Raw genomic sequence first — 23,261 nt, 5'->3', positions numbered from 1 at the left:
AAAGAACATCAATAGTCTAACAAAAAATGATAATCTTTTCTCTTAATGCACACACAGCTTCAAATGTAACGCCCAGTGTAACTTCCATTTGTGGAAAGTGTTAAATGTGGTAAGCACAACCTGAAACCTACAACAAGCAAACTAAGTTCAAGTATGCATCGTCAGGACTATGAATTAAAATTCACTCAAAGATCCAACTTTCATCCATAGAAAAAAGGAATCCTACAAGGTAGTGCTAGAATATTACTGGCAGAGGTATTGTGAAATTCGTCTTCAACATGAACAAGATTGTTCTCCAATGTGGTCAGGAAGACTCAGGCAATTGGGAGCCCCAGCCACATATTCGCAAGACTTAAGAAAATAGATGGCACAAGAGTTATGGACTTCAACCGCACATAACACAAAATAATCCATAGGAAAAGCAAAATGAAGAGTTGACTAATCACTATTAAAATAATAGTTTCTACTTCTCATCCAACACATAAGTGAGTGTCGATAACTGATCAATTGTGCTAGACCATTGAGATTTTATTGTGCTTTTATGACTACTAGTTTCTATCCAAACATCTGCTCAACTTGAACAAGACAAAAAAAACCATGAGAGTACTAATTTTGGCACCATAAATAAACTAACCTCACTTGGTACTGTCGATTTGTTGAAGAGATCCAGCAAAATTGTGAGAGAACTTTAGGTGAAGTTAAATTTCATCCAGAGATTAAGAAGCTTTTGTTATATCTCATAGACCTAATGAAGAGACAGATGGGCTCTGAGAATGTAATAGAGGTGTTGAGGAGAAGAGTTAATGGGAGTTTTCAAAAAAAAGGAATCAGAAAAGAGGAGGCAGGGCAGGAACCTTTCTTTTGTTTGGGTGGGTTTCTTTTCTTTTACCAAGTGGTACTTCCTTCTCTCTAAATGCCCCAATTTCTCTCTCTCTCTCTCTCTCTCTTTGCTAGAGAGAGATGGAAAGTAGCTATTTCCAAGGCTCTAAGTTTTCTCCCTTAATTTAATTCCGCAGAAGGGATATCTTATGTGTAAATAGTTTCTTTTTTTCTGGTGGCTTCAAAGCCATAAACAAAGTGATAAATACTCACCTCTCAACAGAAATCCCTGTATGGAGCCAATGGATGGCAATGCCATCCAAAGCAAGATTTCCTCCCAAGTCTCCAACTTTCCACATGCCCAACACATACAGCTAAGAAATGTTTGAACTCCCTTAGCCTCCTAGACTAAACCAAAGCTGATAAAAAAGCCATGGATTCCACATGGATTCATTATCTATTATGTCAACAATTAAAGTAAGCCCATATTGTATAGTGCTCATATAGCAGCTCCACTCTCATCAATGCTTAACACAATGAGCAAACTCAGCATGCTTACAGGTTCATGACAGGAGAAATAACCTCATGCCCTCGCTACCAATAATCCCCGCAAGAGCAAATGCCACTCCTAAAGCGATGAATGCGGCTGGAATCTCTCACAACCATCTCACGATCAACAATCTTTGCAATAAGTTTAATTGCAAAATGACATTCCCCACAAATGCAAAGATTCTTCATTACAGTTATTGTACTACCCTTGATAGTAATAATGACCCTTCCTTCTGTTCGTCTTCCATGTCATGGAGAGAGAACCTCTTATCTGGAACGTTACCCGATTCCTTCAACTTCAGTTTCAACCAATCCGGCTTCCAATAGATGTTCTCACTCAAACGGTGGGATTTATCCCTAGAAAGAAATAAATGCTTTTGCCCCTTTATAGTAACCCAACTGCTACCTGGTTGCTTCACAATCCATTTATCCCTCATAGTCACTCTTAATCTCGAGACATCACCCCACCTATTAGCAGAAGCATAGAAGTTGGACAGTAAAACATAAGCAGCACTACAATGTGGTTTTGGGTCAAGAATATAGTTTGCAGCTCTTTCTGCCAAATCTAGGTTAGAATGCATCCTGCAAGAACTAAGCCAAGCAAGCCACACTATGGAGTTAGTTTTAAAGGGCATGTTCTTACAATATCCTCTGCTTCCTCTAGCTTCCCACATCATCCTAGCACATCTACCATGCATGCATAATGCTCATGCTTCAATTCACTGAAAGTGTTCTCACTAAAGTATCTGAATAAGCACCTCCCCTTTTGTAACATCCCAGAATGACTACAGGAAGAAAGTAGTCCCGTGAGTGTGATGTCATCTGGTTGTACCAGTCCGCAAATCATTTGGCTAAACAACTCCATAGCCCACATCCCTCAGGCATGTTGTGCAAACCCGCAAACAGCGACATTCCAGGTGACAATGTTCTTCTCCCTGAGTCTTTTGAACACTACAACAGCATCATCAAAGCCTCCACACTTATTATACCTGGCTATAAGAGAATTGCCAACAAAAACATCACTTTCCAATTTCGGCTTTACAACTGACGCATGGACCTCCTTACCTCGATCTAGAGACTCTAAAACTACAGCAAGAGTTTAAAGAACTTAGAGAAGAAGATTGATTAGGAAGAACACTTGTTCTCATCATGTCACTGAACACCTTCAGGCCATCTTCATGCCTACCATTCGAGCCATAACCAGTTAGAAGAGCCGTGCATATGACCACATTCCTATAAACTGCTTCATTGAAGACTTGGGTTGCTTTCTCAATGCGCTTGCAGTTAGCATAGAACGTGATGAGAGAAGCACATACAAATCGACTAAGGCAGAATCCTGACTTGAAAACATGACCATGAATCTGCACACCAAGAGGAAAAGATGATGCATTTGCACAGGCACTCAATGCACATGTCAAGTTACTCGAATTGGGAACAACACCAGACTCGAACATTCTCTCAAAAAGAATTAAAGCCTCTTCACTCTTACCATTTTGGTCAAGCCCGCCAGTCCTTGGAGTCCATGGAATCACATTTCGAGAAGGCATTTGCTCAAACAATTTCACAGCATCATCAACCCTCGCATTCTCACAATACCCATGAAGCATCGCATTCCATGCAGCAAGATCCCTTATGGGCATCTGTTTTTTAAAATATCTCTCTACCTGCTCAACTTGTCCAAATCGAAAGAACCCATCTATCATTGTCGTCCACGAAACAACACTTGGTTCGGGCATTTCATCAAAAAGCTCTTCCGCCATCATCAAGTCCCCGCAGTCTAAGCAGCCTTTGATCATTGTGTTCCAGCAAATTGCATCTCTCACGGGCATTTCGTCGAACAGTTTCAGGGCATCGTCAAGGCAGCCAGTTCTCTGGCAACCCATGATCATCTTTGTGAACGAACGAACATCTAGGTATTGAAATATGTCCAGAACCTCCCGAGTTTCATCTGGCTTTTCGTTCTTAAGGTGTCCAGAGACCGCGGGACTGTCACTAGTTGCATGACTCGCACGTTTAAAGAAGCGCTTGGAGAGTTGGGTGTGGGTTTCGCATATGAGATTTGGGACATTATCTCGTGAGCTTTTACAATTACTGGATGATCAAGGCTGATATAACGTAGGCACTTGTTTCAGTAAATTGGAAAATTTTGCTTGCTTGCTTGCTTGTATTATTTCACTAAAATTTCTATAAATTGTAATGTGGATTAAACCTTGTGTTACTACTCCTTGTTTCTCTCGTAGTTTGAATGGTGGCTTGGAGGGCTGTCATGACTTCCGGAACGGTCGGGAGACGGATTTAGAGGTAACGTCCAGTTAAGGGACCAACGGTTCTCAATCATCACGAGTTCTCCCAAACCTTTACATTGCGCGATGTCGGGAAATTCATTTCAACTAATTAGACCTACGAAAGTCCTATACGAGAGAGTCACCAATAGCTTATTGTGGTCAATTAGAAACCTTTCGGTACCTAAGTTAGGGACTTGATTAATCTTCAATGTACTCCATATATTCCAAAGCTTCTCCATATTGAAATTGAATTCTAATAAAATACAATTGTTTTTGGTTGGATATGAGGATCAATACTGTGCTAAATTGCTTCAATTGAGTGGTTCTAAATGGGGAAATTTGTCTGTCAAGGTTTAGGATCTTTCTCTTACCCCTGGTAGACTAAGTGACAAACGATGTAGGTCCTTGATCACGAAGATTCCAAATGGAACGACGGCATGGACTGTAAAACACTTCATTTATGCAGGTAGACCCCAATTGATCAAGTTTGTCGTTATTTACAGCTTGATAAACTATAATTGTCAAAATTGTTATGCCAAGAAAGTTGATATGAAATGCTCAGCATTGTGTAAAGGAAGGTCAGAAAATACTCATGGGGCCAAGGTTGATTGGAAGAGGTTTGTTTGCCTAGGATTGGAGCCTTGTTAATTTCTTTGTATGTGATGTATACAATAAAGAGGATATGGTATTAGCGGCGCACAGAACAGCCCGGCACCCTTGGGCCTGTGTCTGGGCACTGGCCCATTAGGTCGCGGACCGTTAGGGATCACACATGATATAGACCAGAATTGTGACGCCCCGTCCTCGGGGTCATTAACGTGACGTCCCGTTCATTATTATCTTTCTTTAAATACAAGCGGAAGCATATCTCGGGACAATCACATTTAAAAACAACAACGGGATTAAGACAAACAGCATCATGAGCAAACCTTATATTTATAGGACACGCAAACATATTTTACAAGCCAACTTAGCCGATTTTAGCCATTTATACAACAAATGTTATGGCTTGGGTGTCCTAAGCCCACTACTTCGGGTTCACAGCTCCGAGCTTTCCCCGAACTCCAACATGGCTCAAACTCCCCCTGTCGCCGACGTCCGTTCGACCATCCTATGGACCTGAGAGGGAAAAATGGGGGATGAGTCGGGGAGACTCAGCAAGTGAAAACACTAATATCAAGCGAGGATATATCAATCGCCGTTAACATAAGTCGGCCCTTACCGCACCCGCATCGATGGCAGATCAATAGCAAAGTTCAAACAAGAGAACATCACGCATGGCCACATCGTGCACACTTTACAAACCAAGACTCGGTTCTTTCTCAAAACAACATCAAACATCAAACATGGTCAAATCGACATCAAACATGAAACATGGTCAAATCGAAAAATGAACCAACTACGACCAACCAAACAACCGAGAAACGGTCCAAGCAAACCACGTCACAACGCATCTCAACATCCTTTCCCGATATTAGGGAATTCACTTACTCAACAATTAAACTAGAACTAGAGAAAACAAGCCGTGTGAAGGACACGTGAGTCTCGGCAATTCTCGGGCGATTCTTGGTGGTTCTCGGGCTTAAACACGAACACTCGGGCCTTGCATAAGGCTTCCTCACTCGATCAAACCACAAGAGATAGACACGGGCTAGTCGGTAAGCTTTTTCTCTCTTTCTTTCTTTCTTTTTCTCTCTTTCTCGGTCATGAATACAAAGCAAGAAATAAGAAAGAAGGTTGGCCGGAGCTCTCGGGGCATGGAAATGGCGTGAGGGAGAGGAAGGGGGGGGGCTTCACGTGAGCTTCTCCCTCTCTCTCTTGGCCGAATGGCCTTCTTTCTATTTATAGAGAGACAAAACTTGGGGCCAAAGCTTGGATGAGGTAAGCGCACGTGTCATCGTGGAGAATGAGGTAAGCGGACGTGTCATCCAAGGATGAGGTCATGGCTTAGGTCATTTGGGACATGAGGTCATTGCTTACCTCACATGGCCATTAAGGCATGCCATCATGATAGGGACTCCAAAGTCAAGATCATTTAATTAGGCTTCTTGAACAAGCCTAATTCATTTCCAACTTGAGCTTCAAGTTTTGATTTCTCTAGAATCCTCCAATTCCAAGCTTGCTTTTCTCTCTCGGTTTCCCCCTGGACCGACCTCCAATAAAAGTGTAACATATCTCATTGGAAAGATCATAATGTGTAATTTAAATCACCAGAAGACATCTAGTCGAAATTCCAATGTCCTCATATAGAAAATGCTAAATCTTTGAAATTTGACAAAACCGGACAGCTTTGAACTGTTCACGAAATAGGCCTTGAAAATATAGTAAATGGACTTCAAAAATTCTCAAAATTGAATATGTCATAAACAAGACCTTACTAAACATTTTTCATGAAGAACACAAAATCTGAATCTCTCTTTAAACATCATTTTTAGTAGCTCAAGGACAGACTAAAAACAGTTCGCTAGAACAGAATTCTTGTTTCTCAAAGTAAGCTCTGTCCATAATCCAAATCATCTTGGAAAATTCCCAAATTTATACACGTTATAGAAAAGGAAGTTCTCAACAACTTTCATGAAGGAAACTTTTCCAAAATCTTCCCAGAAAAGCTTGTCGAAAATAAAGACGGTGTGAACATCACCGAAGTACCCATTCTGGGCAGTTTCACATGGTCCAAAAATCAGGCCATCGTACCACTCATATCAACTCCAAAAATTCTGAAATTAAAGTATGTAAAACATCAAGATGTTTGGAACAACTTTAAAGAAGGAAGTATTCTGAAATTCAGATCACAAAAGTCTCCCAAAACATAACAAAACAAAGAGGTACAAAGGATCCGAAACTGGGTTTTCCAAAACAAGAGAAAACAATTTAGTTCCGATTGGAAAACCACCAAACTTAAACCATAGCCATTTCCCAGGAACTGAAATTGAGGATATTTCAATTTACCTGCGGCTTCCCAGGCCCAAAATCGGGATGTGACAATTCTCCCCCTCTAATAAAATTTCGTCCTCGAAATTTAAACGCGTACCTGGTTCCTCGAATAATGCAGGTATCAACTTTCCTCAATTCCTCACTCTCCTAGGTGGCTTCTTTTATGCCCCGATGACACTATAGGACCTTAACTAAGAAAATGGCCTTACCTCTCAACACTTGCTCCTTACAATCCACGATCCGCACCTGCTCCTCAGCATAGGACACTCTGCTATCCACTTCGACATCGTCGAAAAAAATTCAGCACGCGTGCCGGATCGGGCTCACACTTTCACAATATTAATACATGGAACACAACATGTACCTGAGCAAGTTTCGGTGGCGGCGCCAACCGATAGGCCAAATCCCTTTTCCTTCTCGAATTTCAAAAGATCCTACGTACCTGGAACTTATCTTACCTTAGTACCTTTACAGCATCCACTGTAATGTGGACTAGCTCTGGACCAACGACCTTTCCTTCCCCGACCTCGATCCAACATACTAGAGTGCAGCAAACTTGACCACACTTCCGCTGCGCTACTCTGATAAAATCTTCCTCAAACACAATTTACTTACTTTATAACAATCACGAAGATCGCACTTATCATTTCAAATAACAGTTCCCGTCTTACTTTCAATTCAGTACCTAGTTCGGTTTATTCATTTTCTTACCCGCCATCCTAGAAGCCTGCCAGGAACCGCACCTTGTTCAGGTCTTTATCCCCAGCAATCACTCTTGCTAGAAGCCGCACCTTGATCAGGCCTCATGCCCCGGCGTCCACTTCCTAGCCAAGAGCCGCTCCTTGATCAAGTTCTGCCCAGGCGATCACTCCTCGCCCTCATCGGATCGGGTTATGTCAAAATTCAACAGCCTTCTCTTGGCTCAACACCGAAGTGCAACTTACTAGAGGGGAACCTGCTTGGACTTCTCTTTCGAGGTCGCGGCGTCCTGATGGGACTTTCCTTTTTCCTCAGCAGTTGCAGCCTAGTCCTGAGCACTTATTTTGCTATCAATAGTCTAACAAGACTTTCTATAACACAAGAATAGGTCAGTGATCACAAACAAACAGGAGCACTTAACCTATTCAACCACAATCAATCATTCACATGCATAGGGGTGTTCCCTAGCTAACTACCCCAACTTCAGCGCACCTTATCACGCCAGGTCTTTATTCCCGCTTTGATTTCAGAATCGTTTTCCCAATTCGGTGCACAGTTCGATCATTCTTGCCTTTAGCCATCCTAGAAGCCTGTCAGGAGCCGCTCAATGATTAGGCCCTTCACCCCGGCGCCACTTCTACCCAGAGGCCGCTCAATGATCAGGCCTCATACCCCGGCGCCACCTCTGTCAGAAGCCGCTCAATGATCAGGTCGTTTGGCCCCGGCGCCACTCCCCGCCCTCGTCGGACTTGTCACATCCCGATTTTGGGCCTGGGAAGCCGCAGGTAAATTGAAATATCCTCAATTTCAGTTCCTGGGAAATGGCTATGGTTTAAGTTTGGTGGTTTTCCAATCGGAACTAAATTGTTTTCTCTTGTTTCGGAAAACCCAGTTTCGGATCCTTTGTACCTCTTTGTTCTGTTATTTTTGGGGAGGCTTTTGTGATCCGAATTTTAGAATACTTCCCTCTTAAAAGTTGTTCCAAACATCTTGAAGTTTTTCATACTTTAATTTCAGAATTTTTGGAGTTGATATGAGTGTTACGATGGCCTGATTTTTGGACCGTGTGAAACTGCCCAGAATGGGTATTTCGGTGATGTTCACACCGTCTTTATTTTCTACAAGCTTTTCTGTGCAGATTTTCGAAAAGTTTCCTTCATGAAAGTTGTTGAGAACTTCCTTTTCTATAACATGTATAAATTTGGGAATTTTCCAAGATGATTTGAATTATGGACAGAGCTTACTTTGAGAAGGAAAGATTCTGTTCCAGTGAACTGTTTTTAGTCTGTCTTTGAACTACTAAAAAAGGTGTTTACAGAGATATTCAGATTTTATGTTCTGCATGAAAAATGTTTAGTAAGGTCTTTTTTATGACATATTAAATTTTGAGAATTTTTTAAGTCCATTTACTATATTTTCAAGGCCTATTTCGTGAACAGTGCAAAGCTGTCCGGTTTTGTCAAATTTCAAAGATTTAGCATTTTCTATATGAGGACATTGGAATTTCGACTAGATGTCTTCTGGTGATTTAAATTACACGTTATGATCTTTCCAATGAGATATGTTACACTTTTATTGGAGGTCGGCCCAGGGGGAAACCGAGAGAGAGAAGCAAGCTTGGAATTGGAGGATTCTAGAGAAATCAAAACTTGAAGCCCAAGTTGGAAATGAATTAGGCTTGTTCAAGAAGCCTAATTAAATGATCTTGACTTTGGAGTCCCTATCATGATGGCATGCCTTAATGGCCATGTGAGGTAAGCAATGACCTCATGCCCCAAATGACCTAAGCCATGACCTCATCCTTGGATGACACGTGCGCTTACCTCATGCTCCATGATGACACGTGCGCTTACCTCATCCAAGCTTTGGCCCCAAGTTTTTCTCTCTATAAATAGAGAGAAGGCCATTCAGCCAAGAGAGAGAGGGAGAACCTCACGTGAAGCCCCGCCCCCCCTTCCTCTCCCTCACGCCATTTCCATGCCCCGAGAGCTCCGGCCAACCGGAACTAAATTGTTTTCTCTTGTTTTGGAAAACCCGGTTTCGGATCCTTTGTATCTCTTTGTTTTGTTATTTTTGGGGAGACTTTTGTGATCCGAATTTCAGAATACTTCCTTCTTAAAAGTTGTTCCAAACATCTTGAAATTTTACATACTTTAATTTCATAATTTTTTGAGTTGATATGAGTGGTACGATGGCCTGATTTTTGGACCGTGTGAAACTGCCCAGAATGGGTATTTCGGTGATGTTCACACCGTCTTTATTTTCTACAAGCTTTTCTGTGCAGATTTTCGAAAAGTTTCCTTCATGAAAGTTGTTGAGAACTTCCTTTTATATAACATGTATAAATTTGGGAATTTTTCAAGATGATTTGAATTATGGACAGAGCTTACTTTGAGAAGCAAAGATTCTGTTCCAGTGAACTGTTTTTCGTCGTTCTTTGAACTACTAAAAATTGTGTTTACAGAGAGATTCAGATTTTGTGTTCTCAGGAAAAATGTTTAGTAAGGTCTTGTTTATGACATATTCAATTTTGAGAATTTTTGAAGTCCATTTACTATATTTTCAAGGCCTATTTCGTGAACAGTGCAAAGCTGTCCGGTTTTGTCAAATTTCAAAGATTTAGCATTTTCTATATGAGGACATTATAATTTCGACTAGATGTCTTCTGGTGATTTAAATTACACGTTATGATCTTTCCAATGAGATATGTTACACTTTTATTGGAGGTCGGCCCAGGGGGAAACCGAGAGAGAGAGAGAGGCAAGCTTGGAATTGGAGGATTCTAGAGAAATCAAAACTTGAAGCCCAAGTTGGAAATGAATTAGGCTTGTTCAAGAAGCCTAATTAAATGATCTTGACTTTGGAGTCCCTATCATGATGGCATGCCTTAATGGTCATGTGAGGTAAGCAATGACCTCATGCCCCAAATGACCTAAGCCATGACCTCATCCTTGGATGACACGTGCGCTTACCTCATGCTCCATGATGACACGTGCCCTTACCTCATCCAAGCTTTGGCCCCAAGTTTTGTCTCTCTATAAATAGAAAAACTTGGGGCCAAAGCTTGGATGAGGTAAGCGCACGTGTCATCATGGAGCATGAGGTAAGCGCACGTGTCATCCAAGGATGAGGTCATGGCTTAGGTCATTTGGGGCATGAGGTCATTGCTTACCTCACATGGCCATTAAGGCATGCCATCATGATAGGGACTCCAAAGTCAAGATCTTTTAATTAGGCTTCTTGAACAAGCCTAATTCATTTCCAACTTGGGCTTCAAGTTTTGATTTCTCTAGAATCCTCCAATTCCAAGCTTGCTTCTCTCTCTCGGTTTCCCCCTGGGCCGACCTCCAATAAAAGTGTAACATATCTCATTGGAAAGATCATAACGTGTAATTTAAATCACCAGAAGACATCTAGTCGAAATTCCAATGTCCTCATATAGAAAATGCTAAATCTTTGAAATTTGACAAAACCGGACAGCTTTGCACTGTTCACGAAATAGGCCTTGAAAATATAGTAAATGGACTTCAAAAATTCTCAAAATTTAATATGCCATAAACAAGACCTTACTAAACATTTTTCATGAAGAACACAAAATCTGAGTCTCTCTGTAAACACCATTTTTAGTAGTTCAAAGACAGACTAAAAACAGTTCACTGGAACAGAATCTTTGCTTCTCAAAGTAAGTCTGTCCATAATTCAAATCATCTTGAGAAATTCCCAAATTTATACACTTTATATAAAAGGAAGTTCTCAACAACTTTCATGAAGGAAACTTTTCCAAAATCTGCACAGAAAAGCTTGTAGAAAATAAAGACGGTGTGAACATCACCGAAATACCCATTCTGGGCAGTTTCACACGGTCCAAAAATCAGGCCATCGTACCACTCATATCAACTCCAAAAATTCTGAAATTAAAGTATGTAAAACTTCAAGATGTTTGGAGCAACTTTCAAGAAGGAAGTATTCTTAAATTCGGATCACAAAAGTCTCCCCAAAAATAACAAAACAAAGAGGTACAAAGGATACAAAATTGGGTTTTCCAAAACAAGAGAAAACAATTTAGTTCCGATTGGAAAACCACCAAACTTAAACCATAGCCATTTCCCAGGAACTGAAATTGAGGATATTTCAATTTACCTATGGCTTCCCAGGCCCAAAATCAGGATGTGACAATTCTCCCCCTCTAATAAAATTTCGTCCTCGAAATTTAAACGCGTACCTGGTTCCTCGAATAATGCAGGTATCAACTTTTCCTCAATTCCTCACTCTCCCAGGTGGCTTCTTTTATGCCCCGGTGACACTATAGGACCTTAACTAAGAAAATGGCCTTACCTCTCAACACTTGCTCCTTACAATCCACGATCCGCACCTGCTCCTCAGCATAGGACACTCTGCTGTCCACTTCGACCTCGTCGAAAAAAATTCAGCACGCGTGCCGGATCGGGCTCACACTTTCACAATATTAATACATGGAACACAACATGTACCTGAGCAAGTTTCGGTGGCGGCGCCAACCGATAGGCCAAATCCCTTTTCCTTCTCGAATTTCAAAAGATCCTACGTACCTAGGACTTATCTTACCTTAGTACCTTTACAGCATCCACTGTAATGTGGACTAGCTTTGGACCAGCGACCTTTCCTTCCCCGACCTCGATCCAACATACTAGAGTGCAGCAAGCTTGACCACGCTTCCACTGCGCTACTCTGATAAAATCTTCCTCAAACACAATTTACTTACTTTATAACAATCACGAAGATCGCACTTATCATTTCAAATAACAGTTCCCGTCTTACTTTCAATTCAGTACCTAGCTCGGTTTATTCCTTTTCTTACCCGCCATCCTAGAAGCCTGCCAGGAGCCGCACCTTGTTCAGGTCTTTATCCCCATCAATCACTCTTGCTAGAAGCCGCACCTTGATCAGGCCTCATGCCCCGGCGTCCACTTCCTAGCCAAGAGCCGCTCCTTGATCAAGTTCTGCCCCGGCGATCACTCCTCGCCCTCATCGGATCGGGTTATGTCAAAATTCAACAGCCTTCTCTTGGCTCAACACCGAAGTGCAACTTACTAGAGGGGAACCTGCTTGGACTTCTCTTTCGAGGTCGTGGCGTCCTGATGGGACTTTCCTTTTTCCTCAGCGGTCGCAGCCTGGTCCTGAGCACTTATTTTGCTATCAATAGTCTAACAAGACTTTCTATAACACAAGAATAGGTCAGTGATCACAAACAAACAGGAGCACTTAACCTATTCAACCACAATCAATTATTCACATGCATAGGGGTGTTTCCTAGCTAACTACCCCAACTTCAGCGCACCTTATCACTCCAGGTCTTTATTCCCGCTTTGATTTCAGAATCGTTTTCCCAATTCGGTGCACAGTTCGATCATTCTTGCCTTTAGCCATCCTAGAAGCCTGTCAGGAGCCGCTCAATGATTAGGCCCTTCACCCCGGCGCCACTTCTACCCAGAGGCCGCTCAATGATCAGGCCTCATACCCCGGCGCCACCTCTGTCAGAAGCCGCTCAATGATCAGGTCGTTTGGCCCCGGAACCACTCCCCGCCCTCGTCGGACTGGCCAATCACAAGCTGCCCCGAACTGCACCTACTGGAGGGAAAACCTGCTCTGATACCAAATTAAACTGTGACGCCCCGACCTCAGGGTCATTAACGTGACGTCCCGTTCATTATTATCTCTCTTTAAATACAAGCGGAAGCATATCTCGGGACAATCACATTTAAAAACAACAGCGGGATTAAGACAAATAGCATCATGAGCAAACCTTATATTTATAGGACACGCAAACATATTTTACAAGCCAACTTAGCAGATTTTAGCCATTTATACAACAAATGTTATGGCTTGGGTGTCCTAAGCCCACTACTTCGGGTTCACAGCTCCGAGCTTTCCCCGAACTCCAACATGGCTCAAACTCCCCCTGTCGCCGCCGTCCGTTCGACCATCCTATGGACCTGAGAGGGAAAAACGGGGGATGAGTCGGGGAGACTCAGCAAGTGAAAACACTAATATCAAGCGAGGATATATCAATCGCCGTTAACATAAGTCGGCCCTTACAGCACCCGCATCGATGGCAGATCAATAGCAAAGTTCAAACAAGAGAACATCGCGCATGGCCACATCGTGCACACTTTACAAACCAAGGCTCGGTTCTTTCTCAAAACAACATCAAACATCAAACATGAAACATGGTCAAATCGACATCAAACATGAAACATGGTCAAATCGAGAAATGAACCAACTACGACCAGCCAAACAACCGAGAAACGGTCCAAGCAAACCACGTCACAACGCATCTCAACATCCTTTCCCGATATTAGGGAATTCACTTACTCAACAATTAAACAAGAACTAGAGAAAACGAGGCGTGTGAAGGACACGTGAGTCTCGACAATTCTCGGGCGATTCTTGGTGGTTCTCGGGCTTAAACACGAACACTCGGGCCTTGCATAAGGCTTCCTCACTCGATCAAACCACAAGAGAGAGACACGGGCTAGTCGGTAAGCTTTTTCTCTCTTTCTTTCTTTCTTTTTCTCTCTTTCTCGGTCATGAATACAAAGCAAGAAATAAGAAAGAAGGTTGGCCGGAGCTCTCGGGGCATGGAAATGGCATGAGGGAGAGGAAGGGGGGGCTTCACGTGAGGTTCTCCCTCTCTCTCTTGGCCGAATGGCCTTCTTTCTATTTATAGAGAGACAAAACTTGGGGCCAAAGCTTGGATGAGGTAAGCGCACGTGTCATCATGGAGCATGAGGTAAGCGCACGTGTCATCCAAGGATGAGGTCATGGCTTAGGTCATTTGGGACATGAGGTCATTGCTTACCTCACATGGCCATTAAGGCATGCCATCATGATAAGGACTCCAAAGTCAAGATCATTTAATTAGGCTTCTTGAGCAAGCCTAATTCATTTCCAACTTGAGCTTCAAGTTTTGATTTCTCTAGAATCCTCCAATTCCAAGCTTGCTTCTCTCTCTCGGTTTCCCCCTGGGCCGACCTCCAATAAAAGTGTAACATATCTCATTGGAAAGATCATAACGTGTAATTTAAATCACCAGAAGACATCTAGTCGAAATTCCAATGTCCTCATATAGAAAATGCTAAATCTTTGAAATTTGACAAAACCGGACAGCTTTGCACTGTTCACGAAATAGGCCTTGAAAATATAGTAAATGGACTTCAAAAATTCTCAAAATTTAATATGTCATAAACAAGATCTTACTAAACATTTTTCATGAAGAACACAAAATCTGAGTCTCTCTGTAAACACCATTTTTAGTAGTTCAAATAGAGACTAAAAACAGTTCCCTGGAACAGAATCTTTGCTTCTCAAAGTAAGCTCTGTCCATAATTCAAATCATCTTGAAAAATTCCCAAATTTATACACGTTATATAAAAGGAAGTTCTCAACAACTTTCATGAAGGAAACTTTTCCAAAATCTGCACAGAAAAGCTTGTAGAAAATAAAGACGGTGTGAACATCACCGAAATACCCATTCTGGGCAGTTTCACACGGTCCAAAAATCAGGCCATCGTACCACTCATATCAACTCAAAAAATTATGAAATTAAAGTATGTAAAATTTCAAGATGTTTGGAACAACTTTCAAGAAGGAAGTATTCTGAAATTCGGATCACAAAAGTCTCCCCAAAAATAACAAAACAAAGAGGTACAAAGGATCCGAAACTGGGTTTTCCAAAACAAGAGAAAACAATTTAGTTCCGATTGGAAAACCACCAAACTTAAACCATAGCCATTTCCCAGGAACTGAAATTGAGGATATTTCAATTTACCTGCGGCTTCCCAGGCCCAAAATGGGGATGTGACAAGAATTATGAAGCTCAAACACATCAAGAGCACGCCTAGAATTACCTCAAACTTCAAAAGCTCATAAAAAAATCAAGCTAGATTATAGAATATTTTGATAACAAAAATTAGCATCAGAAAGGTGATGCCTACACAGGGTTATGCCATAAATTATCTTACAATCTGATAATCAAGTTAAAAGCATGAAATGTACATGTGATCACAGCTGCAATCCTCAGTAAACACATGAACATCAAGGCAAAAACTGATCCGGACATGCATCACGCTTCCTTTCTTAGGTCCCTTGATGAAATTCTGTGATCGAAAAAGCAATAAACGAAAATGCATTGTCGGTCAAAGTGCACTGAATCATTTGCAGATACTTTATCGTCAATAACATTCACACGAATCTATACTTGAAGGGCTATTTGAACAACACTATGATTATACAACTTTTTATGATTTTGAGACAATAATCACCATTAACTGTTTCTGACATCACAAAACAAACAGCATAGAATCTTATTATACTAGAGTCTGCATCAACGATGTCACATCCAGATTTGCACTTTACATGTAGTATCCAAAGGATCACAAAACTATTAGTCCGTAAGTTATTTTGCGATGAGTTCACCTCAAGAATGGAAACTACCTTCAACTGCAAGTTTGACTTTAGGTTTAGTCAAATTAAGAGATTGACTGACAAGAATAAGAATAATGATCATTATGATTAGAATAAACGAAGAATCAGGAATGAAGAGCAAGGATGTTGTCTAACTTCATTTTGAAGACCTTTATATTGCCTCGTGATTAAATATTCCCATACAAGAAAATTTATAGCTGTAGGTATACTCAATCGTCGCATGAGCATCATATCATACTGCCACAGCAAGAGACATTGCCACAGCGCCCTAATCCGTGGCATTCCATTGGTAACAGCTATACTACAGAAAGGTCACACCATGCAGCCCATTTGTTATATGCACAAGTAAATGATCATCGTTCAATATGCAGCAGAGGTGCTTCAAAATACTATACATGATGTACATTATGTTCTATTCATCATCTTTTCATGGATTGCACTACAGCCCGTGAGATATGGACAAAGTGTGCTTTACTGTATTCTGGACAGAATAACATGAGTCAAGTTTGTGACATGTGGGAGGCTTTATTTGAAGCCAAAATTGGTGATGCTAGTTTGGCAAAACATTATTGCTCGTTTTGCATCTTTGTATTAGTGCCTCAAGTCTTATTTTCCACTTGCTACCATAGTTACTCAGATGCAACAACGAGAAGCGGACATGATAACCATGCTCTTTCTTCGTAGCCTTGGTCCAGATCATAGTGCTCTTCGTCAACAGATTACCTCTCAGAGCACTCTTCCTTTCATTGAAGAAGTGTATTCTCGAGCTGCTCATTACACTTCTGGTCCCAAGACTTCAGCAATTTCAGATAGTAGTGCTATGGTGGCTCGTGGAGGTCAAGGGACTCGTGGTCGTATTAACGGCCGTGGACAATGGAATTCTGATAGTTCTTACCGTGGTCGTGGTCGTGGTTTTCAAGGCCGAGGTACCGCTCGTGGTGGTGGTAGTAATACTTCTAGAGGAGCACGTGGTGGTGGTCGAGCGAACCGTTTTTGTACTCATTGCCAGCTTTCTGGGCACACTGTTGATTATTGTTATGACCTCCATCCTAAACTGCGGGGTCTACATGCTTCTATTGATAATGAGCCTTGGAATCCTTCCCTTGGATCTTCTTCTGGACAGGGTACAGTACAGTTGACTCGTGCAGAATATGATGAGTTGGTCAGAGCACGACAAAGTGAGAATGGTGCTATCTCTGGTCCTACTGCTACTTTAGCACAGCGTAATGATCCTACATGTCTATTGTCCAGTACAGCTCCTCGTTCTTGGGTTATTGATTCGGGTGCCACTCATCATATGACTGGTGATCCTCGTCTTCTCACATCCACCTCATTTGTTCCTTCTATGTCAGTCGCCTTAGCAGATGGTTCTCAATCCAAAGTTACTGGTACAGGTTGTGTATCATTGAGTTCCTGTCTCCTTACCTTTTGTTTACCATATTTCACACTTTCCTTACAATCTATTATCAGTCAGTTCTATTACTCGTGATCTTGATTGCGATATTATCTTTTCTTCGTCTTCGTGTGTTCTTCAGGATCGGAAGACTAGACGCCGAATAAGTGGTGGGCGTGAAGCTGGTGGATTTTACATCCTGGAACCTGAGATTATTGCTGCTGCTACAACAATTCAGAATAAAGCTGTGGATGATCCTTATCGATTACATTGTTGTCTTGGTCATCCATCAGCAAACGTATTCCGACGATTTCCTTTCGTGTCTAGTTCAAGTCTTCAGTTTAATTGTGAAACGTGTCAGTTAGGTAAACACCATCGTGAGTCTTTCTCTCCTCGTGTTTTGAGTCGTGCGTCACATCCATTCGAGTTAATTCACTCCGATGTGTGGGGTCCTAGTCGAGAGTCTTCATTTGGTTTTCGTTATTTTGTCACTTTTATTGATGATTGTACTCGTACAACTTGGTTATATTTAATAAAAGATCGTACTGAAGTTTTTCATTCTTTCTGCCAGTTTTATCATGAAATATGTACGCAGTATGATTGTTCTATTAAGTGTTTGCATACTGACAATGCTCGTATTTTTCTTCATCTACCTTTATTCCGTTTCTCAAATCTCATGGTATTTTACATCAGAGTTCTTGCGCTCACACTCCGCAACAAAATGGAGTTGCTGAACGTAAGAACTGTCATTTGTTGGATGTTGCTCGTTGTCTTCTTCTTCACACTCATATACCTAAATCATTCTGGAGCTATGCTCTACTTACAGCATGTCATCTTATTAATCGTCTTCCGTCCTCCGTGCTGAAAGGAGCTATTCCTTATGCTCTTCTTCATCCTGATCGTTCTTTATGGTCTGTTCGCCCTCGTATCTTTGGATGTGTCTATTTTGTTCATTCTTTGTCTCCTGGATTAGACAAATTATCACCTCGTGCTGAAAAATGTATATTCGTTGGTTACTCCCGTACTCAAAACGGATATGTTTGTTATAATCCTACTCGTCGTCGGGAGTATGTTTCTGCTGATGTGACTTTCTTTGAGGATAAAGCATTCTTTGGCGATGATCGTCCTCAAGCACCATTAACCTTGGACCTTCTGCCACCCTCTGCACCTACATCTCAGCCGGAGCCACCGTTTGTTACTTCTAATGCTGCTCCACTGGATCCAGGTTCACCAACACCGACCCCTCTTCAGGTCTATACACGTGGTTCTCGTTCTATTTGGGGTAATACATCTTCACCAGCAAGCGTTCCACCACCACCAACTTCGGTCCAGGCTTCCGATCCTCTTCCACCGTCTCCTGACAGTTCTCCTATTGCTCACCGTACTCGATCTCGGTATCCTCTTTCTAATTTTGTGTCTTATCATAACTTAAGCCCTCAGATGTCTGCCTTTGTGTCATCTCTTGCTTCTGTGTCTGTGCCTAGTAGTGTCCAGGAAGCTTTGGCCCATCCAGGGTGGGCTCGCGCTATGGAGGAGGAGATGGCTGCTTTACATCATAATAAGACTTGGGAGCTCGTTCCCTTACCGGCTCATAAACAATTGGTAGGTTGTCGCTGGGTCTTTGTTGTCAAACACCATCCAGATGGGTTTAGTTGAGCGCTTAAAGGCGCATCTTGTGGCAAAGGGCTATACTCAAACTTATGGTATTAACTATGATGAAACTTTTTCTCCGGTAGCCAAAATTCCTTCTGTTCGTATCATTATTTCCTTGGCTGCTCGGTCTCAGTGGACTCTTCATCAGCTTGATGTCAAAAATGCCTTCCTTCATGGTGATCTTCATGAGGAAGTATATATGGAACAACCACCTGGGTTTGTTGCTCAGGGGGAGAAGGTGTGCCGATTGCGAAAAGCTCTTTATGGGCTTAAGCAATCTCCTCGTGCTTGGTTTGGCCAGTTCAATGATGCGGTTATTACTTTTGGCATGCATCGGTGTAGTGTGGATCACTCAGTATTTAGTATGTCATCTTCAAAAGGATGTGTTTATGTTGATGATATCATTGTCACAGGCAGCGATGTTGAAGGCATACGATGACTCAAGCAGTTTCTTCAAAAGGAGTTTAACACTAAAGACCTAGGTCGTCTGCGATATTTTCTTGGCATTGAAGTTGTCTATGCCAATGGTAGCATTGCTCTCTCCCAGCGAAAGTATGCTCTTGACGTTCTTAAGGAGGTTGGCTTACATGATTCTAAGCCTGGTGACACACCTATGGATCCTGGAGTGAGGCTTGACAATGAAGAGAGAGAACTTCTTCATGATCCAAAGAAGTATCGTCGATTAGTAGGCAAGTTAAATTATCTTACCATTACCCGTCCGGATATTTCATTTGCTATTAGTGTGGTGAGTCACTTTATGAGCTCTCCTCGTACTAATCATTGGTAAGCTGCTCTACAAATTGTTCGATATTTGAAGAGAGCTCCAGGTCAAGGACTTGTGTTCCATAATCAAGGTCATCTTCGTATAGCTGGTTATTCCAACCCTGAATCTTTGGAGGTGACAGGATATTCTGATGCAGATTGGGCTGGTTGCCCTATGGATCGCCGGTCTACTTCGGGATACTGTGTATTTCTTGGTGGTAATCTTGTGTTGTGGAAAAGTAAGAAACAGTCTGTTATTTCCCGATCTAGTGCAGAGGCCGAGTATCGTGCTATGGCTAATGTTACCAGTGAACTTCAATGGGTTCGTATGTTGTTAGCTGAGATTGGACTACCTATGACCGGATCATCTATTCTGTGCTGTGATAATCAATCTACTATTCATATTGCTAGCAATCTAGTGTTTCATGAGAGAACGAAGCATATAGAGGTGGATTGTCATTTTGTTCGAGAAAAGGTGAACTGTGAAGACATACGGTTGGTACACACACGTTCTGAAGAGCAACTAGCAGACATTTTCACAAAGCCTCTTCAACGTGGACGAGTTTCATATATTTGTCATAAGTTATGACTTTTTTATATGTACACTCCAACTTGAGGGGGAGTGTTGGGTTTATTACTTTAGAGTATTAGCAAGTTGGGGGTATTTGTGTAAATGTATTAGGCTTAATCCTAAGCCTATAAATACTCTTTGTTATCTCTGAAATAAAGTTAAGTTACTCTTTTATCATTAACAAAGAGAATTGGCTTCTGATGCCGTTATACCTCCACAGCATTTGAAACCCTTTGATCCAGAATTCCCAATACTGCAAGAATAACAAGAAAAAAAGTTAGAAACATTCATAAATCAGGCAGATGCATCCCAGAATGCTTTTGACTCATAATCAGATTATGAATCGAAACATGACTGTAAATTTCAAGCTCTAAAAGTATTGAGTTTTCATGGTTTTTTTTTTGCCCTGAACTTTTTGCTTAGATGCATCCTTGGTACATCTCTTGCTTCTTCCCCCAGTACTTGAGCTTGTTCTCTCAAAACTAACAATTTGAACAGAAAAACAATGTCCGTAATCTAGATTAGCAACTTCATGTACTGCTCAAATCACAATGAAACAGATCCTGTTTCACTACGTTTTAACTTTTATTTCAACAAAGTCAGAGCAAAAAATTGATTAGTTCTGATCAAGCTTAGGAAACATGAAATGTTAGCTCATAACAATGTCAGACAGTTGAAATATCATACTGGAAACACAAGCCATACACCACAGTTTAGCAGGCACATGCTCTCATGTATGCAAGAAGAGACAATAGCAACTATTAAACAAGAAAAGAGATTTCTTTATCAAGTACATTGCCCATGGCATATCAGAAAGCATAAATTTTTCCTCAGAGTTAAAATATCATACTTCTTTGAAGATACTATACATCTCGATTTAAACGTGCTAACATTAAAGACATCAAAGAATCTCACTGCAGTGAAAAAGGTCAGGAAGAAGAGATGAAGAAACAGGGGAGAGGGAAAAGGAAAAACAGAAACTAATGTTAGCTTAACTTGTGGCACTTCCCAGAACGGTAAACTTTTTAGGGCAAACAAAGAATACAGAAATGTCTAACAAGTCACCGAGAATTTAAGAAAAAGGAAACAAAGCAGGAAAAGAAAGAATAAATATAAACTTGACTTCTTAATGCTTCCAGATACACCATTTTCTTCCATTTAGACTGAGGAAAGGACAGAAAAGATGGAAAATTAGTTCCATAAACCTCCATTTATTTTCGTGGTTATGTGTTGCAATATCCGATGTGGCAACAACATACAGAATCACTGCAAACCCACATCCATCAGTCATCAACATAAGGAATCATAAACCTTCAGTAAGCTTTAGTTGTCAATTGTCTTTTTTTTTTTATAACCAAAGCTTTAGTTGTCAATTGTCATATGCCACAATTTCAAAGTAATGCTATGTAAATACAAAACCAGCAGCAAAAGTAAGTTCATAAACTGACCTAATGTGTGCCTCAGAGCTACTTGAATGCAACGACATTATTGAGCCACAGCCTCCAAATTTATCATTTGCACAGCCATAATATACTTCCTTTAAACCTAAAAAGGGAGAGAGTCATCTAATCATAAATAAACAAATTTTAGGAAAGTTCAGTTTTATTTCAGTAGGATCAACGGATGTACCAATGATCGATAATGCTGCTGCACACATTTTGCATGGTTCACATGTCACATAAAGGGTGCATGCTGAAAACTTCTCTGCAACTTCTGCAGCCGAAAATCCAGTCCTCTGCCACCGTACAAGAAGAACATCAAGAGCTTCCATCTCTGCATGTCTCGTTGCCCATGAAAGCCCAAAGGGAAAAAGGAAGCAAGCATATCATACTTGGGAGCTTTGTCATGAGAAATATTTCTCCCTCAAGTTAACTGATTAAGAGTATATATAAGATTGATCAAGGCATATACTACATGAAGTCAAAAAGTTTTACTCACTTGAAGTTGCTGAGAATCTCACTAGGAAAAAGAGGCTTCTTATTGGAATAGCCACCTCCACCTTTTTTAACAGTATTTTTTTAATATACCCCTGTAGCAAGGTGCCTTTGTTTTTTTATTAATCTCCACAAGATACTAAAAGGGCCAAATATTTTTCACATCAACTATTCATTGCTATCCATAAAATCATTTATAGTAATGTATTGCCACCTGATGACTATAAAAGATTACAGAAATAGACTATTAGATAAGAGATGATGCCTACCAGAAACCAGACTTAAACTAGTTGTGTAAATGGTCATTGTATGAAGAACTGTGCCCAAGTAGCAGGTTCTTACAACTTAAAAGGCAATACAATGGTCACAATGCATTTTTAGACTATTTAAGTATACCAAAAGTCTAGCTAAATACAGTCTAAGAGAACAATTTTAGGAACTTCACAAAAGCAGATAAAAATATGGTTCCAGACAGACCACAATGGTAAACGAAAAACGTAAAACATTGTGCATAATAACGCAAGATTATTGTTATTGTTAGCCGTAGCCATATTTTATGAAGAGCAATGGGAATAAAGCCCCTTACAGCCTAATAATGCATGGAAAATTCCACTTTTAAACAGATTTGATCAGATATATTATTTTATTATCTAATAAATACATATTAACGGAGAAACATGAAATGATCAACAATAAACTACGAGTGGATGATTCGAGGGTATTAATTCGGAACAATAACAAAGTGCAGTTGGCCAAAATTTATAGAAGGGGGTGGAGCAGCAATGATAAACATACATTCCATGTCTTGTTAGTCTGGTTTCTTTCTGCCGCAATACCGTTCCCATCCTCAATAATCACACAGCTGTTCAATCAAAGAGTCCAATCTGAAATCATTCACTAATAAGACTGAAATACTAATCATATTAATTAGAAAATGAAGTAACATATATGAAATGCACCTAGTTACAGACAATCAGTATCTTACCCAACTGGAACTTCAAGGCTGTCCAATGGAAGCTTTGCCTTATATAAGAAAAGCAAATAGATCTTGTTACTTGTTAGGAGAAAAATTATAAGAATAAGAGTCAGAAATTCTTTCATGCATGCATGCATGCATAAAGCCAAATTCAAGAGGAAATCAGCATCACGTTGCCAGCAGTAGTAATATTTCAGTATCAATATACAGTTACTAACGGAAC

At 40.9% G+C, this 23,261-nt stretch overlaps 2 protein-coding genes and 1 pseudogene across 2 annotated transcripts; all 3 read right to left on the bottom strand.

Moving 5' to 3' along the window:
• The window catches only part of LOC115661516 (tRNA-specific adenosine deaminase TAD2-like), a 111,373-nt pseudogene that overhangs the window by 84,379 nt on the left and 3,733 nt on the right, over positions 1 to 23,261 (bottom strand).
• On the bottom strand, positions 994 to 3,414 carry LOC115668920 (pentatricopeptide repeat-containing protein At5g46460, mitochondrial-like). Its single transcript, XM_056302553.1, has 2 exons — positions 2,858 to 3,414; positions 994 to 2,729 (listed from the first exon to the last, which is right to left on the bottom strand). Exons 1-2 carry the CDS (start codon positions 3,255 to 3,257, stop codon positions 2,692 to 2,694), a joined length of 438 nt encoding a protein of 145 aa, XP_056158528.1. The 5' UTR covers positions 3,258 to 3,414; the 3' UTR covers positions 994 to 2,691.
• LOC130134835 (tRNA-specific adenosine deaminase TAD2-like) lies at positions 20,306 to 22,273 on the bottom strand. The gene is made up of 4 exons (XM_056302557.1): positions 22,067 to 22,273; positions 21,758 to 21,901; positions 21,577 to 21,673; positions 20,306 to 20,381 (listed from the first exon to the last, which is right to left on the bottom strand). Exons 2-4 carry the CDS (start codon positions 21,897 to 21,899, stop codon positions 20,306 to 20,308), a joined length of 315 nt encoding a protein of 104 aa, XP_056158532.1. The 5' UTR covers positions 21,900 to 21,901; positions 22,067 to 22,273.

The sequence above is a fragment of the Syzygium oleosum genome, unplaced genomic scaffold, assembly GCF_021117445.2.
Source record: "Syzygium oleosum isolate NSW1041296 unplaced genomic scaffold, Sole_v2.1 Sole_v2.24, whole genome shotgun sequence".
In the NCBI taxonomy this organism is placed as follows: domain Eukaryota; kingdom Viridiplantae; phylum Streptophyta; class Magnoliopsida; order Myrtales; family Myrtaceae; genus Syzygium; species Syzygium oleosum.
This window is presented reverse-complemented; position numbering and strand designations above follow the sequence as displayed.